This window comes from Lagopus leucura, unplaced genomic scaffold (genome assembly GCF_019238085.1).
Source record: "Lagopus leucura isolate 7727_CA_CO unplaced genomic scaffold, USGS_WTPT01 178-0_obj-0_obj, whole genome shotgun sequence".
NCBI lineage: Eukaryota > Metazoa > Chordata > Aves > Galliformes > Phasianidae > Lagopus > Lagopus leucura.
The window spans coordinates 1,425-19,234 of record NW_024966726.1 but is presented as its reverse complement, the minus strand read 5'-3'; the positions used below and the strand labels follow the sequence as shown (position 1 = coordinate 19,234).

General features: G+C 54.2%; 1 protein-coding gene across 1 annotated transcript; it reads left to right on the top strand.

Annotated features, from left to right (window-relative positions):
* Positions 1–1,694: 1,694 nt before the first annotated feature.
* DGAT2 (diacylglycerol O-acyltransferase 2) lies at positions 1,695–17,442 on the top strand. Its single transcript, XM_042893399.1, has 8 exons — positions 1,695–1,831; positions 6,023–6,142; positions 6,332–6,439; positions 7,014–7,084; positions 12,215–12,419; positions 14,426–14,600; positions 15,133–15,335; positions 16,094–17,442. The coding sequence occupies exons 1-8, from the start codon at positions 1,792–1,794 to the stop codon at positions 16,246–16,248; spliced, it is 1,077 nt and encodes a 358-aa protein (XP_042749333.1). The 5' UTR covers positions 1,695–1,791; the 3' UTR covers positions 16,249–17,442.
* The last annotated feature ends 368 nt before the right edge of the window (positions 17,443–17,810 follow it).

Below are 17,810 nucleotides of genomic sequence, written 5' to 3'. Positions count from 1 at the left end.
CAATACTTACCCACTGCCCCATGCTGCCACCACCTTGCAGCCTGATTTCTGCCTGCCTTAGTGGAGGGTTGTTAGCTAGGGCAGGGTGGCTGGGTTGCAGTTGGACTTGGTGACCTGTAGGGTCTTTTCCAACCTGAGCAATTCTGTGATTCTGTGATGCTTTATCTTGTCTATGATAAGAAAAGTACCGTGGCCTTGCTTTGCCTGCAGGGGTCTCTAAGCCAACAGAAGACACAGACGTGCAGCACGTCGTTCCCCTTTTGCTCAGCAGTAGTTCAGGGCTAATGATTTCTATCCCATGCTCTCCTTTGGAGCTCTTATCCAAGAGCTGTTGGGTAAGACCCTTTCCTCAGGCAGGCTCTCGTAATTTTCCATTTTTACACGGATTTCGACAGGCTGTTCCAACTGTTGGAAGTCGTCCTTCGGCCCAATGGGATTCCTGGTGCCAGTTCGGCTCCGAAAGAGGGGACTGAAAAAAGAAATACAAAACTCTTTCACTTCTCACTTTGCAATCTGAGCTCTCCCCTGGCTGAAAAAGCAACGTTTTGCGAAACACTGGTGGACTTGTTTCTTTGGGACAGCAGGAGTGGCTGTTGCAGCAGCAATAGGGCAAACTGCTGCCTTGGCAGGGCACGGCCCCATTCCCACCCCAAAAGCCAGGCCGAAGTTGAAGTGCTTCTTGAGGTGTTTCAGTGGTTCTTACTGTCCCTCCTCTGAGTGCTCACTGTTTTCAATTCAGTTTTCCTTGTAGGATTTCCAAGCATTGCTCTGATGGAGGTTCTTTTTATTTCCTGCAACTTACAGATGAGATGGGACTGAGGCAGGTCGTCAGCCTGTTCCTTCTCCCCCTTTAACAACAGGGCTGGATGTGACCCTATTGTAAATACTGGGTTTACGTCTGGGAGCTGGGACAGACCAACCTGTCCCCATCTGTAGAGATGTGTAGGAGCCTTGGGGAGCTCAGCTGTGCTCACGCCTCGAGGCAAAGCTAAATGACACCTGGATGGTCACGGATTTATAGTGCCACAATGATAGAAAGATAGAATGGCTTGGGTTGAAAAGGACCACAGAGATCACCTCGTTTCAACCCCCTGCCGTGCGCAGGGTCTCCAACCAGCAGACCAGGCTGCCCAGAATGCTTTGAAACTCTCAGAGAGGAGAAAAAAGTGAGGACGAAGGCGGTGCTGCGGGACGCGGTTACGGGGCAGGGCTGGCGGTCGGTGCGCGGCTGGGCTGGATGATCTCAGAGCTCCTTTTCCAGCCTGAGTGGTTCTGTGATCCTATGGGGTTTTGTGGGTGGTTCAGGTAAACCTGAGGTCTGACTCTGGCTGAACAAAGCCAGGAAGGCAATCACATTCTTAGGATGTTCTCCTTCGTACTAATTTAATACTGCTTCCAGGGAGCCAGAGCTCCCCAGTCCTTCTGGGGCACCGAACACCGGCACAAAGCCGAGTGGGGCGAGAAGGAGAGCACGGTATCCCACCCAGCGCTTTGCTAATAGGGCTTTGCCCCTCACCCTGCAAACCTCGGCCGTGGGGTGCAGCACGGCCAGGACCCAGAGCCCCCGTTAGGGCGGAGGGAACCACGAGTGCCGCCCCGCCTCTCCCCGCCTTCCTCCTCCTCCTCTTCCTCCTCCTCCTGGGCTATATAGGGGCGCTCTCTCGCCGCCCGCCCCACACACCCACAGCATCGGGGCCGTGCAGCCGTGTTTCCCCTCCCTCCCCCCATCCCCGTACCCCCATCCCTGCATCCCGAGGGCTCGGCCGGGCCGGACCCCGCATCCCCTCCGCCATGAAAACCATCATCGCCGCGTACTCGGGGGTGCTGCGAGGTACGGGGGGCGGCGAGGCCGGGGGATGCCGAGCCGGGGGGAGGAGCGGGACGGCCCTGGTGGGGGGGGGGGGGGTTCGGCTGGGGCGTGAAGTGTGAACCCACATCTTCGTGCAACAGGGGGAGAGGATGGGGAGAAGAGAGGTGCGGCTGCGGGGTTTTGCCGCAGCTCCCTGCGCAGGTTTCGCTTCTCGGAGAGCTGGGAGAGCTGCCCTGCTGCAGGCGGCTTTGGCGGATCGGGGTGGCAAACGTGGGCGTGTGGCGTTGGCTTAAAAATGAGCCTTTTCTCCTTTATTTTTTGGTCCTTTTTTTTCTCCTCCCTTCTGGAGGTAAGGAAGCGTTATCAACACGCAGGCAGAATTCAGCTTGCGGCTGCGGGTTTGGCTCAGAGATGCTGGATCCCCCACCCTTACAGCAACAGGTTGAACGCTGAAGGGGGAAGGAAAAAAAAAGAGAGAGAAAAACGCGTGGCTGTTTCTTATTGCTTTACAGCGGGGGAGCGGAAGGCTCCGTGTGATTCTAAACCGAGGTTTGTGTCGCGGAGTGCAGCTGTTTGTTCCTGCGGCGCTGTGCGTTGGCAAAGGGACTTCCTGGGAGAGCTGAGCAAGTTGGGTGACCGCGGTGACACCGAGCGGCCACCGAGCGCTTCCTGCTGCGGGGCGGCGGGGGGACGTGAGTAGGAAGTAGAGCCTGCAGCTCAGGGCGTCTCGCAGGAGTGCTGAGAAGTGTTTGCGTGACGGAGGCGTGTGGCCACGCTCTGCCGCTGTGGCAGATGTGTCAGGGCTTGCAGGCAGAGTGGAGTGCGCTGGCAGAGCGTTGACACCGTGCTCTGGGAAGGGCCTTCAGCTGTGGCTGCGTCTGTGCTGCCGAAGGCTGCTGCCCCCAAAGAGAAGGCTGGTAATTCCTCTCGGGCTGGAAAGATGGGGAATGGCTTGGCTTGTTGATTAAAGGACTCATTAGCAGAGCTCGGAGGTGCTGAACCTGGTGAATTATCCCCTGTGCTCTTGGTTTTGCCCACCTCCGTGTCTAAAACCCCGCTATGGATGTGTGCCCGTGGATATGGGGCTGACAGATCTGCCTTCCAAGCAGCTCGCAGCTGATCCCACACATCTCCCTGTGTTCCCTCTCCCATCTCCTGTCCTTAAGGCAACGTGGATGCGACGTGCAGAGGCCAAATGGGTCACTTGAATTAAGAGCACGCGAGCTGTTAAACGGAGAGTTAACTGCGAGCCAAGGGCTGAGAATAAATCATTCAGGAGACCTATAAAATATGTAGGGCTGACCCCAGACCTCAGCGGCCTGCCCTGCTGTGTTGGCCATGGATCTAGGACACGTGCATAATTCAAAATGGAGTGTGGGTTAGGGACAGTGATTGGCCTCATCTCTAGATAATCCCGCTTAGTGGAGGAAAGCTCTTTACTCTCCTTGGGCCAGTTTTGCTCTGGGGCAGCTCATGGGGGTCCTGCAGCGATTTGGGGTGGATTTACCCCATGGCTGCGGATGGGAGGCGTGCAGCTGTCGTGCAGCTCTATGGCCCGTCCCAAGCAATACAACGTGGGGCTGCTTTGAACACCTGTTGAGTGTGGCAGCAGGCTCCTGCCAGAGCTGGTCTGGGGGTTTCAGTTGGCATCCTGCAGCTCAAAGATGGGCCGAGGCAAAGAGGTGCGGTGCTCCATGCGTGGCAGCTCCGGTGCTGCTTGGTTGTGTCCCTCCAGTGCCTGGGGTTCAGTCGCTGTGCTCTGACAACAAAACAACCACAACAACGCAATAAAAGCCTGCGTGATGGCATCTCCCTGCCTACCCGTCCCTGTGTGTGTATGCAGAGGAACTGTGGGGATGTGGAGGAGACACAGGAGTGCAGCCTTCCAGTATTTAAGAGGGCATTGCAAACAGGAGGGGAATCCACTTTTTACAGAGTAGAGAGTGATAGCACCAGGGAGAATGGTTTTAAACTCAAGGAGGGTAGATGGAGTTTGGATGTCAGGGGGAAGTTCTTTACTCAGAGAGTGGTGAGGTGCTGGAACAGCTGCCCAGAGAGGCTGTGATGCCCCGTCCATCCCTGCAGGTGTTGGAGGCCAGGTTGGATGGGGCCCTGGGCAGCCTGAGCTGCTGTGAGATGGGGAGGTTGGTGGCCCTGCATTGGTGGGGGGTTGGAGCTTCGTGATCCTTGAGCTCCCTTCTAAGCCATTCTATGTGGCACTGAGGGACATGGGCAGTGGGGATGATAGGGTGGGGTGGGTTGGGGATCTTGGAGAGCTTTTCCAAGCTGAATGATTCAGTGAGGGATTGTTGTCTTATCTTAACCTGACCCACTTTGGCCATAAGCTGCTGAGGTGCCGCCTTGCTTCTCTGGCACAGCAGCAGGGAGGATGCTGGCGTCAAAGCATTAAAGGTTGTCCTTCTTTGTAGTTTCCTTCCTTATCCCATTTTATCTCAGAGAAGTACCTTTGCTCCTCTGTGTTGGCTGATCTGTGGCTAAGAGCTTCAGTTGAGATTGAACTTTAGCAACGTGGAACCACGGTGTAGAATACTTTGGGGTGGGGAAGGCAGTTCTGCTCAGCTGTACCTCGGAGTTGGTCCTGCCATGTAGCTGAGGTCAGGCAGACCTCATTTCTGATATGGAGGGGCACCTTGTGCTCTGGAGGGGCTCAGCCTTCATGGTATCATTTAGGTTGAAAAAGACCTTTAAGGTGATCCGGTCCAACTGTTGACCCAACGTCACCATGCCCACCAACCAGCGCCGCATCTTCCATCTGAATAAGCATCAGTTCGCATCCAAGGAAGCTGTGTGGTGAAGTGTAGTCCTTGGCAGAGAGTTAATGTGTGAACGTGTTAATTGTCTTGTGAACGCATGAGATAAAGCCTGGCTTTAGCAAGCTTCCAGCTTGTAACTATCTGTAACATTTGTACTTCCTCATGGCTCATTCGTTTGGCTGCTGTTATTGTGCTGTAGACTGAGGTTTCTGGTGCCCGAGCGTGACGTCCTGTTTATTTCTTCTCCTGGAGCCTTTGGGTCTGCCTCCCTGCCTGGATAAACCACGGTAAAGCCAGATAAACCTGAAACAAACCGTGCTGGAAGAACACCAGCTGTGTCCCTGTTGCAGTTGGGTGTTGAACGACCCAAGGGATCTGAGCTACTCAGACCCTTCAGCAGCTCCAGGAGCTCCTTGGTGGCATCATCAGAGCCACAGTATGGCTTCGTGTCCCATCAGCCCTCCGTGGAATCATGGAATCGTTAAGGTTGGAGAAGACCTCCACGATCCCCAGCCCACCCCCCCATGCCCACTGGCCATGTCCTCAGTGCCACATCTCCACAGTTACTGACCACCCCCAGGAATGGTGACCCCACCACCTGCCTGGGAAGCTGTGGCCGCTGCATCACGGCTCTTAGGGAGAAGAAATGTCCCTAATATCCAACTCGATAGCTATGAAATGAGTTGAGAGGCTCAGGATCTCACATGCCCCATCCACAGCCATGCCCCTCCACAGCCATGACAGCTTCTTCTGCCCGCTGACTCGCTATGAGATTTGGAGATTTGTGGCCCAACGTGGATTGCTGCAGGATTTGAGCTTTCCTGCTTAGGTGCTCTGCTGTTTGAAGAGCTGCAGCAGCGGCTCTCGTTTGCCAAGGCTGCACCCATTCAGCGTAATAGCTGCTTAGCAGCACAGCATCCCTTCTAATAACAGGCTGATCCTTAAGAAGGGAGGGAAGTATGTCAGCACACCTCCTAATTTGCTCCCAGGCTGACAGCTTGCTTTGCATTCCAGCCAGCAATTATAGGGCTTACAGATAGTAAAAGTAATGACGAGATGCGAAGGAAAACCTCCGTGCAAGTGCTGCTTTCTGGAGGTGTTTGAGCACATCTTTAGCACCCAGCAGGTGGTTCCTCATGGGAACCACGTTTTTTGGGTTCTGTTTATTGACTGGAAGCGGCTTTCACCTCCTCCTCCTCCATGCTATAGAAAAACCACCATCGTTTCCCTTGCTGGGTCTCGCGGTGAGCACAGCACTGTGCAATGGTGGGTGAGCACAGCCCGCTGTGTGCCTGCCTGTGGTCTGCAGGGGCTGATCTCCATCTCACCGGGCTGTTCCAGTGTCTGGAGGTGCCTGTGGCCACGGGTGGGGACCCAGCCAGGCTTGGAGCCCATTCCAGCAGTACGCCATGTGATTTGCTTTTGGCTTTGTCCGTAGGTACGGGGTCGAGCATTCTTTCTGCTCTGCAGGACTTGTTCTGGCTGTCTAAATCCAAAGTAGAGAAACAACTGCAGATCATCTCCGTGCTGCAGTGGGTCCTCACGTTCCTCGTCATGGGTAAGCAGCGGCCTCTGGCCCGGAGCGAAGCTTCTTAGCTTTTCAGTTTTTGGACAATGTTAGTGCATAAGAAGTGAATTCTATGTAGGCAGTGGTATGGGGTCTGCACTGCAGCTCTTAATGCAAGCAGGAATGCTCTCTGCAGACCACAGCCTGACATCACCTTGTTTTCTCCTTCCACGCACCCAGGTATTGCTTGCACTTTAATCCTCATGTACATCCTGTGCACAGATTGCTGGGCGATCGCTGCTCTGTATTTAGCCTGGCTGGTGTTCGACTGGAATACACCAAAGAAAGGTAAGTCGTGCCCACTTGGCCCCTGATATCTGTCTCCTCATCTTCCTGTTAGGGCAAAGCTGCCCTTCCTTGTGATGGGTGCCTTCCCCTTTTGGTGGGACTCGGCTGAGTCTCCTCCTGAAAGCACTGTTCTGTGCAATGCCCCCAGCTACATTGGTACTGATGGTAATGCAGTGACAATATTCAGTTACATCATTGCTGGTTTGTTGCAACGGATTTAGGGTTTGCAATGAGATTTTGGGCCTAACTGTGTATTGGAAATCTCTACACTGAGATTCAGTAGCTTGCTGTCCTTTTGCACGGCCCAGGTGACAGCATGGCAGCTTGGATGGGGCTTTGCCATGGGGTCTGTGCTGTTGCAAATGATAGAATGACAGCATGGCCTGGGTTGCAAAGGAGCACAGCGCTCATCCAGCTCCAAGCCCTGCTGTGTGCAGGTCGCCAACCAGCAGCCCAGGCTGCCCAGAGCCACATCCAGCCTGGCCTTGAATGCCTGCAGGGATGGATGGGGCATCCACAGCCTCCTTGGGCAACCTGTTCCAATGGCTCTGATAACGTGGCTTTTCCTTTTCAGGGGGAAGAAGATCCCAGTGGGTGAGAAATTGGGCTATATGGAGGTACTTCAGGGATTATTTTCCAATAAGAGTGAGTAACAGCTGAACTCTGTGCTATGGGTCTTATGCTTCAGACTTAGTCGTAATATCCGCCGTGGAGACGACTTTGGGCACGTGGTTCTATCTGTGACATTGGCCTACAAGCAGGACGATGCAGTAGAGCAGCTTGCAGCAGCTGTGCTTGTGAAATCAGACATGAATAATTGTGGTAGTACGATTTGCAGGGGTTCTTCTGGTGCTTTCATCACCAGACTCCTTGAGGCAGCCTTGCTTGTAGCAGGCTCCCTGTCTGACGTGCAGCAGTCCTGCTTTGTGCCTGGCACCGTCTCTGCTCCCTGCTCATAAATCTCCCTCAGTTCTGCTCTGTTTTCCAGTTATTCCAGTTTGACAGCCGCATAACGGGGATGGATAGCTGGGAATGCCATGCACCAGCAGTGCTGCTTCGTGAGGAGCAGTGGCTTTAGCTCTGACATCCCTCTGCTGCGTGGCTGTGGGCACCCAGCAGTGGGAACCGCTTCTGTTCTCTGCTTGTGTTGCTCCTCCCCTGATATCCCAGGTGTGTTGGAGAGGGGCTGCGTGCCTCAAAGGACCTGGGAGTGAGCAGAGGGCAAATGGAGGCAGGAGGGAGCTCGGTGCTCTTGGAAAGGCGTGCAGGTGGGAGGACAGTTACATAAGGCTGCTTTGCTCATTCAGGATGAGCAAAAGGGAGGCACCGTGGCCAGGCTTGTGAATGAACCCCCCCAGCTCCCATAGTGCCACCTCAGGAGGCAGAGGATGCAGTTTTGTGGGAAGCCAAAGCAGCACAGGCTGGATTCCTCCTTCCCAAAGCCACCTGAAACACCTAGGTGAAGGAATGTGCTGCTGGTGAGCAAATCCCTGCTACTGCTGGTGGGTAATTCTTGGTGATTTAGGTGGACGTGGAAAATATTTTGACTGCACGGGCTGCCAGTGGTGGTAGGTCTTGTAGTCGTGGAGAAAAGAGCATGCTGTAATGGAGGAGAAAGGTTTTAAATGCATTGCAGCAAGCCCTGCCTTCTTGCTACAGCTGAAAGTTAAAGAGAGCTGTTCTGTCCCAGGGATTTGATTCAAAGGCACCACTGTAATGATGCATCTCCTCAACAGAGCACGCAGCTGGGTTGGTGAAGTGTGTGTAGAAATGAGATGGGGCAGACAGATAAGCTGTGATAAGATTCTGCTGTGAGACAAATGCTGGCTCACACGGCTGCAATTCTTTCATGGCTGTAGAGTTGTGCAAGGTTCACAGAACCCCACAGAAAGTGTTAAGCAGAGGGCAGAACCTGAGGGGTGAGAGCTGTGGGGTTGCTCTTGCATCCTGTGGGGAAACAGCATGCTTGCTGCTGTGGGGCTGGGAGGTGCTGGAGGTGCAGTTATGGGACTGCTCCCACAGGATGAAGCGTCCCTGTAATCTGTTGTAGGGAATGGTACCAACCACCTGAGCAGCTTGGGTTCATGAAGGGCACAGGAGTTCCTTGGGTAACGTATTTATTCCTCTTTCATTAGGAGAGAGGCTGGTCCAGAGGCAAACGTGGTGCATCTTGTCCTCACTGGCTATGGGGAAAAGACAAGCTGTGCTCCTGCCAGGCTGCTCTGAGAATCATAGAATGGTTTGGGTTGGAAGGGACCTCAAGGATCACGAAGCTCCAACCCCCCACCAATGCAGGGCCACCAACCTGCCCATCTCACAGCAGCCCAGGCTGCCCAGGGCCCCATCCAACCTGGCCTCCAGCACCTGCAGGGATGGACGGGGCATCACAGCCTCTCTGGGCAGCTGTTCCAGCACCTCACCACTCTCTTGGATGTGCTGCAGCTAACCATTCCATCCTTTTGCAAGCTAATATGCAGATCCTGACAGAGCAGCTCTGATTTTCTGCTCTCTGCATGCTTCAGTGATCTCTGCTCAGAGCACAGCCCAACCTCTCCCCTTCGTTCTGCTCTTTGCTCCTGGTGCACAGCAGCAGTCTCTGCCAGCTCTTTCTCCACTTGCACATGTCCCTTACCTTTCCTGTTCCCACAGCTGGCACTGTCATTCTTTGAGTGTATTTGGCACTCCAATGTATTTAACAGTAGGGTGTTCTTTCTTAATTGTGCTGCTTTACTGCTTCAGTGGGCAGGGTTAGATCTGTTTAAGGAAATGTGCCTGTGTTAACAGTGGGGCAGGTGGAGAGACCTTTGCTCTTGGTGAGATGTGCTCCGTCCCAGGCTGGGATTGGGTGTGTTAGCACAGCAGGGTGAAGGTCCAGCTTCAGTCCCAGCTGGGTGGGATGCAGCAGGGATGCACTGCCTTTGTTTTGCCATGGGAGCATTGAGGCTATGGGGAACTCGGGGCTGAGTGGGGCTGGAGAAGACTTTGAGTGGAAAAATCCCTTCTCCAAAGAGAGGTCAGGCTGCCTGGGTGGGTTAGGGGTCACCATCTCTGTGAGCTGTGGGGATGTGGCACTGAGGGATGTGGCAGTGGCGTGGTGGGACGGGCTGGGGTTGGGCTGGATGACCTTAGCGATCATTTCCAGCCTTCATGATTCCATTCTGAGCACAGCTTGCAGATGCTGCACAGCCATATAGACTTGGTGCCTGCTGGTGCTGGGCTGCCCTGGATTCCATGGGCAGGAGGAAGATGCATTCTCCTGTGGGTTGGCTGTAAGACAGGCTCCCCAACCCACCTGGCAAGGGGCAGCCTGTGGAGGGCAGTGGCAATCCTGCATGGGGCAAATTGCTGAGGAAAAGCATATCTGAACAGCAGATACTTCCCTTGTCCTTGTCACAGATGAGCTGGCTCCCTGCGTGCCTTCTGTCCTGTGCCAGCCCCACTGCGGTACCCGTGCCAAGAGAAGTGTAACCCTATAACTGTTGGAGGGAGCTGGGCTGCTGGGCTGAGGCCCGGCTGGGTGCACGCAGTGAAGGGCTCTGCATGGGCACCACGTGTCCTTCACATGGCTGAGGGGCTGGAGCTGAGTGCTGCCCTGGGATGGCAGCAGCAGCACAGCGTGGTGGGGTGGGAGCCAACCCTGGCTTGATAGAGCTCAGCTTGTGCTCCAGGGACACAAGTGCAGCTCCCTGCTGCAGGTGGCTTCCTCTTAAAGACACAGAGTTTGGTGCAGGCAGAGGATGGGCTGTCCTCCTTAGTGCCCCCACCTGCCTCTAAGAAGAGCTTTGGAGAAGAGAAGGCTCTGCATTCAGTGGAACAGGTTGCCCAAGGAGGCTGTGGATGCCCCATCCATCCCTGCAGGCATTCAAGGCCAGGCTGGATGTGGCTCTGGGCAGCCTGGGCTGCTGGTTGGCGACCTGCACACAGCAGGGCTTGGAGCTGGATGAGCGCTGTGCTCCTTTGCAGCCCAGGCCATTCTATCATTCTGTGATTGGTCCAACCACAGCCTGGATTCTGAGTCTCTCCTACCAGCAAGAGCTGAGGATGGAGGGGCTGAACCCCACTTACTGCATCTCTGCTTTCTTTCCCTCTGATCAGTCTTGGAGCCCTACCTGGTCAAGCTGGGGGGAAGTCATCTGCTAATTAGGCAGAAAGGGATAAAAGATGGATTGGTGTGACATGGAGCATGGGGCTCTATGGAGCTGCTGCAAAACCACAAGCACCCCAAGTGACCTCTGAGCTCAGGGGAAGTGTGGTGGGATGCAGTCAGTTTGTTCAGCCCACTGCCATGTCACAGAACGGCCTGGGCTACAAAGGAGCACAGCGCTCATCCAGCTCCAAGCCCTGCTGTGTGCAGGTCGCCAACCAGCAGCCCAGGCTGCCCAGAGCCACATCCAGCCTGGCCTTGAATGCCTGCAGGGATGGATGGGGCATCCACAGCCTCCTTGGGCAACCTGTGCCACTGCCTCACCACCCTCTGCCTCCAAAACTTCCTCCTCACATCCAACCCAAACCTCCCCTGGCTCACTTTCAAACCATTCCCCTTGTCCTGTCATGCCATGCTGCAGCTGTGGTCTAAAATAGTGCATGGAGGGCAGCAGGAGGAAGGAATCCAATTTCTGGGCACTGGACCAGCGTGTTGCAATTGGACTTCAGCTCTGTGATTCAACAGCACGGATTTGGCTGCTGCCGAAGGGCTTCTTGGACAGGACAGTGGTGTGACATCTCGGAAAGCTGAGCCTTTTCCAGTGGGAGTTGACATGGGGGGACCTTTGCATGCGCCTCTGGGGGCTGCAGTGCAGCAGGTCGGCTCGTGGTGCTGGAGGTGCAGCTGAATCATGTGGGTGCTGCCTCGGTCTGAGAGCTGCAGTTGGCAAGAATGGTCCCAAATGCAATAAAAATGAAAGTGATCCCTACTCTTGTCTTAACAGAGGAAAAGGTGTTAGCAACTTGTTTCTATGGGCCTTAGGGTGCAGGGTGATGCAGCAGTGCTGCTGCACCCTACAGCCTCAGGAAGATGCTCTGATGCCTGCGATGTTGATGCTACTTATAGTGCAAAACAAACTCCAGATCCACTGGCATTAGTGGGACGAGGGCATGGACACTTTGGGGTGCCCATGGTATCCAGGCAGATGAGTGATGAGGGGATGTTTGCAACCCCAGAGCAGTGTGCTCTCTGCTGCTGGAACACATCCTGCAGCAATCAGCACTGCTGGGGATGGTGGAGGTGTCCCATGAGCTCAGCACAGCATCTCCTGAACGCCTGCAGTGCTGAGCCACCCCGCCAGCATTCCTCCTTCCTGGAGGGTGCCCAGCAGGCGGATGGAACAGTGACTTTTTTCAGCTGTTAAACAAACTTGCTCATGCTATGGGAGGCTGATCTTTCGTTTCATAGCGGGGTGTGAGCTGCTATGGAGCCAAGGGCTCGGGAGGGAGGCGTAGCTGCGGTTACAGCACTGCGAGGAACTGGGTTGGTTTGGGCTGCAGGCCTGCAGCAACACCTTTGGGAGGAGTGGAGGAACAAAGGGCGCAGGCTGCTGCAGGCTGCCTCTGCCCCTGCGCGGCTGTCTGTCCTCCTGGTGACTGAGATCTGTCTGTTTATTCATGAAGTCTGAGTTGCAACCCTCAGTGTAACCCAAAATCCAGAGCAGCCCATTCTGCTGTTCTTGGGGGAAGGGAGACAAAAGCAGCAGGACCGTAGCATGGACTTGTTGATTGCTGTTTCTTGTTAAACCACATCAAGTCTGCCTTCATGCAAGCTCACTCTTTCCTTCCCAGCTGGTGAAAACCCACAACCTGCTGACCACCAGGAATTACATCTTCGGTTACCATCCACATGGCATCATGGGCTTGGGAGCCTTTTGCAACTTCAGCACAGAGGCCACGGGAGTCAGCCAGAAATTCCCTGGGATCCGGCCCTACCTGGCAACCCTGGCTGGGAACTTCAGGATGCCCATCCTGAGGGATTACTTAATGTCTGGGGGTGAGTGCAAGAGCTCCATGCTTCCCCTGCCTGTGGCTCAGCCTCTGAGGGGTCTGCCCCTCCTTCAGGGCAGACGTCCCTGCAGGTGGAGGGGGTTGGATCTGGATGGCCTTTCAGCTGGGGCTGCTGCTGCTCTGCATTCATCCTTTAGCTCTGAGACACTGTGGTCCAAAGGCTTATTAAAGATATCTGGCACTTGGAGTTGCAGATGTGCAAAGCTGGTCATCCCAGTCAGCGGTGGGAGGTCCTGGCAGGTGAAGGTAAAACTGTCTGAAGTGTCATAGATTCCCTTTTTGGGGAATCAAGGGTCACAGGTCTGTGGCAGCCATATGGAATCATGGAACTGTAGGGAAGGGACCTCCAGAAATCATCGAGTCCAACGCTCCAAATCCAATTCCCTAATCTTTGAAACATGAGTGTAATAGAATCACAGCATCACAGAATGGTTTGGGTTGGAAGGGAGCTCAAGGATCACGAAGCTCCAAACCCCCAGCAATGCAGGGCCACCAACCTCCCCATCTCACAGCAGCCCAGGCTGCCCAGGGCCCCATCCAACCTGGCCTTGAACACCTTCAGAGATGGACGGGGCATCACAGCCTCTCTGGGCAGCTGTTCCAGCACCTCACCACTCTCTCTCTAAACAACTTCCCCCTGACATCCAACCTCCAGCTGCCCTCCTTCAACTCCAAACCATTTCCCCTCGTCCTGCTGCCATCTCCCCTTTCACAGAGCTGACTCCCCTCCTGTCTGCAGGCTCCCTTCAGGCACTGCAGGCTGCACTGAGGTCACCCCCAGCCTTCTCTCCTCCAGGCTGAACAAGCCCAGCTCCCTCAGCCTGTCAATAGCTGTACAACATGTTCTACTTGTGCATCTCACACCATGAGGTGGCACATAGGTAGGTTTTAGGCCTATGATGGATGCTCTCTTCATCCAGTCGCACTTTGGGGGTATTGTGTGGCTTCAGCTGTTGAGAAGAGCCCCGGCCCTGGAAGTCTTCCTACAGATGGGTCACAGGGCTGTAATCATGGAATTGCAGGGGTTAGAAAGGACCTCCAGAGATCAGTGAGTCCAACCCCCAGACTTGCAGAATAAATAGGCCTGGTGTTCTTTATGAATTGCACTGTTTGAGTGATGAAGGGCTCATAGGCTGTGGCTGGGCAGAGGAAATAATGTCAGTTACCTCCGGGAAAGGCTTCTCTATGGCCTGAACATCCCTTTCAGAGTAAGGATGCTCAAGAGTTGCAAAGAGACAGGGGAGTAAGGCTTGAAAGGCCATGAACTGAATAGTGAAGTCAACTGTTTGTTGCTCCTGGAGCAATTAAGACATGATCCATATAATCCATACCACTCACCACCAATAACTGTCTTGTAAAACAAGTATCTCAGTGCAGCCTTCTAGCCAAGTCTTAGCTCATGATTAGGTTTCTGAAGGGCATTAATTGACTTTACCCATCCTGTATGGTGCTGCGGCCTGCTTTTTTGGGTACTGTGTGGATCCAGGAGTTGGACTCAGAGATTCTTATGGGTCCCTCCCAACCTGGGATGCCCTATGATTCCATACCGGCTCTGGGGAGTATCACTGCAAAGACTTCAGTGCCACATGGGAGGGGATGGATCCACCTCAGGAAGGTTTCTCAGTTCTTCATATCACCAAAGCATCCTCACAGAATGGCTTATTTCACCCCTTGCTCTGCTGAGAAGCTGGTTGGGTTCAGCCTGGTAGCCATCAAAATAATGTAGCTCTTTGCTTCCACCCCAAGGCTAAGCCAGCTCCTACAGCTTCTTGAGAGCTGGTGGTGATGCAGTTTGTCCAGGACCAAATCAGACTACCAGCATAGTCAAAGAACAGGGAACCTGCCAGTACACCCAGCCCTTCTCCATGTCCGTGGGGACATTGGGAGTGCAGCTCAACTTGCAGTCGAGGCCAGAGGTGTTGCTGGTGCCCCAGAGCCATCCAGGTGTGGTTTGGTTGCAGCATGACCTTCCTCTCTCCCTGACTATTGCAGGTATATGTCCCGTGAACCGTGACAGCATAGACTACATCTTGTCCAAGAACGGCAGCGGCAATGCCATCATCATCGTGGTGGGAGGAGCAGCAGAGTCCCTCAACTGCACCCCCGGGAAGAACTCGGTGACACTGAGGAACAGGAAGGGATTTGTGAAACTGGCACTGCGGCACGGGTAAGAGATGGCACGCAGGATAGAGCAGCACTGCCAGTGCGTGGAAGGGGCTGCCATCCCCTGCTGTGCTGCATGACTGTGTGCTCAAAGCCTCAGACACATCGCCCTGTCTTGTCTGCCTGCTCTGAGCACGGGCAGGGGTAAGAAGCTGCCTGGGATAGAATCATGGAATGACAGAATGGCCTGGGCTGCAAAGGAGCACAGCGCTCATCCAGCTCCAAGCCCTGCTGTGTGCAGGTCGCCAACCAGCAGCCCAGGCTGCCCAGAGCCACATCCAGCCTGGCCTTGAATGCCTGCAGGGATGGATGGGGCATCCACAGCCTCCTTGGGCAACCTGTGCCACTGCCTCACCACCCTCTGCCTCCAAAACTTCCTGCTAACATCCAACCCAAACCTCCCGTCTCACTTTCAAGCCATATAACATCCAGTAACGTCTGCAAGGTGCAGCCTGGAAAGTGCAAGGTGGTTGTGGGGCTGTAATATGGGCTGCAGCCCAGGGCACGTGGGGTACAGCACCTCTTCATCCTTCTAGTGCCGACTTGGTTCCTGTCTACTCTTTTGGGGAGAACGAAGTGTACAAGCAGGTGATCTTTGAGGAGGGCTCCTGGGGAAGATGGGTTCAGAAGAAGTTTCAGAAGCACATTGGCTTTGCTCCATGCATCTTCCATGGCCGCGGGCTCTTCTCCTCGAACACGTGGGGCTTGCTGCCATACTCCAAGCCCATCACCACTGTTGGTAAGGTCTTTGGATAAATATACTGTGTGCTTCTCTTGGTACCACGTAAGTGAATCTGTGCCATATCCATGCTCTGGCTTGGTCTTGGGGTCTTGATGATACAAGTCCATTTTACTGCTATGCAAAGCCAAGAGTGAGCTACTATAGCTTCCAGAGTCTACAAGACCTCTGTCACATTCTGCTCCCAGCAGCTTTACCAAATGGGCTCATTTTGGATGAAACTGTGGCTGTTCCCTCCCCTGGTTTTGGACGTATCAGAAGCAGCCTGCCCCATTGTGTTCCTGGGACCAGCAGTGTGATCTAATAACTAAGTCTTAAAGCCGACCCTAGAATTTGCCTTTGAGTCTTCCAGGCCAAAGCCATGATGCCTGCGGGGGTAAAAAGTTGTTTCTTCCCCTCTGTCTGCAGGGGAGTGTATGAGGACTGCAGCTTTGGGTCTTAGAATCATAGAATCACAGAATCACAGAACAGCCTGGGTTGAAAAGCACCACAATGATCATCTACTTCCAATTGCCTGCTATATGCAGGGTTGCCAACCAGCAGCCCAGGCTGCCCAGAGTCACATCCAGCTTGGCCTTGAGTGCATCCAAGGTCTCAGTCCTCAGAATTGTGGAGGGCTGTACTGCTGGGCCCAGCATAGCAAGCTGTGCTATGGCAGTGTGGCTGTGCTGAGCTGATGTTGGTAGTGCAAGAGGACAGATCTCCATGAAAGCACTCATCCTAACACGTGGATCTCTCCTTTTTCCTTTTTCCACCAGTGGGTGAGCCCATCACCATTCCAAAGATCGACAACCCATCTCAGAAGGAAGTGGACTTCTACCACGGCGTGTACGTGGACTCCCTGATCAAGCTCTTTGACAAGTACAAAGGCAGGTTTGGATTGCCAGAGACTGAGGTCCTGGAAGTCAACTGAAGGGTCCCAGCAGCACCTCCTTCCCTCAGAAGCATCTTCTCCGGGAGCCCAAACCGTCATCGCGTTTTTGGAAGCGTGTGTGGGTGTCCGTGTCCTTCTAAAGGAAATGTTTAACGTATTGCTAGACCACGTGTGAAAACTGATCTAAAAAAGAAAAGCTTTCCTTTGGATCAATCCCATGACAAACCTCTTTCTATCCAAAAGAGCACAACTCCCCACTGCTGTGAGGATTTGGATGGGGGAAAACGATTGCCTTTGTCACCTGCTATGTAAGGCTGTTGGATTGCCAGAGGTGGATTAGAAGCGTTCCTGCATCTGCTGAGCGAGCTGTTCTGGGGGGAGAGCAGCGTCCATCTGGTTTCCAACCAACGAGCAGAGCAGAGCTTGGATTGTGAGCAGTATTATCGGTGTGTTGCACGACAGCTGTGCTGAGACGTGCTCACCCAGCACAGGAGTTTTTCTGCTTCGGAAAAGCTCCTCTGAAAGCACCAGAACCAGAACCCCAGGGGAGAGGTGCAGGAACGCCAAGGATGTCAGAGCCCAGTGGGCCTCGGTCCGCACTGTGTGGGATGCTGTGGTGGCTGGCATTTCACCACTTGTGTTCAGAATGTCACTTTAGGAGCTGGTCTGTCCCGAGTGCTGCTTGCACAACGCTGTGCTGCAGGAGGAATGGGACTCCTCCATAGCCACGGAGCTCCGGGGGCAGTGGGGTGGTGCAATGGTGTGGCCCAGTGCTGCAGACCCGTGGGAAGCCAGTCGGGGTAAATGCCGTGGGGCTGCTGGTGGTTTGGAGCCTAAAAGCATTTGGGGAAAGCTAGGAGTAACTTCTGCCCAAAGATGGCTTTTAACTCTTCTGTCCAGTGAATGTAAAGGAGTAGCCTTCTCACGCATAGGATCTGCAGTGAGTGGATTTTAAAGTGTTTCTCTGATGTTTACATGGATGCTAACGCTGCTTGTGGTGAGATTCCTTCGGAGTACAGCATGTTTATGTGTAAAGCTGAAACGTTGCACTACTTGCATGTCTGCCTTCTCCGCGCTGCGGCTGTGTTGCAAGCTCTGAAATGTGCCTTTCTTCCACGCGAGCGGACGGTACTTCACATTCCTGGAATCTGTCACATCTCATAGACTGTTATCTGACAGAGGACCCGTGGGTTTTTTTGTACAGATTTCTAGAAATAAACTTGGGCAAAACCAGTGGGCTGCTTCGGTGTCGTGGCGGCGCGTGGGTAGCTTGGTGTTACAGCCATTGCTGATGTCATTGCAGCCAATGGCTTCGGTGCTGCATCCCTGCAGCTTTGATCCTGAGATCCCAGATCCAGAGCTGAGATCCCCCCAACCCCCAGCCATCCTCCCTGGGAGGTGCAAAGCAATCCAGACAGCACGCATGGCTGTAAAGTTCATGTGCTATTTTAGTCACAGGCGAGGGCTGAACCCGCTGTCTGTGGGCTGGGGGTGACCCTGAGCTGTAGAAGTGCTCTGTCACTGCTGGCCGACCGTCACAGCTCACAATGGGGACAGACAGACGTACGCATCGCCCTTCTCAGCCTGTGGGCTTTGCAAGC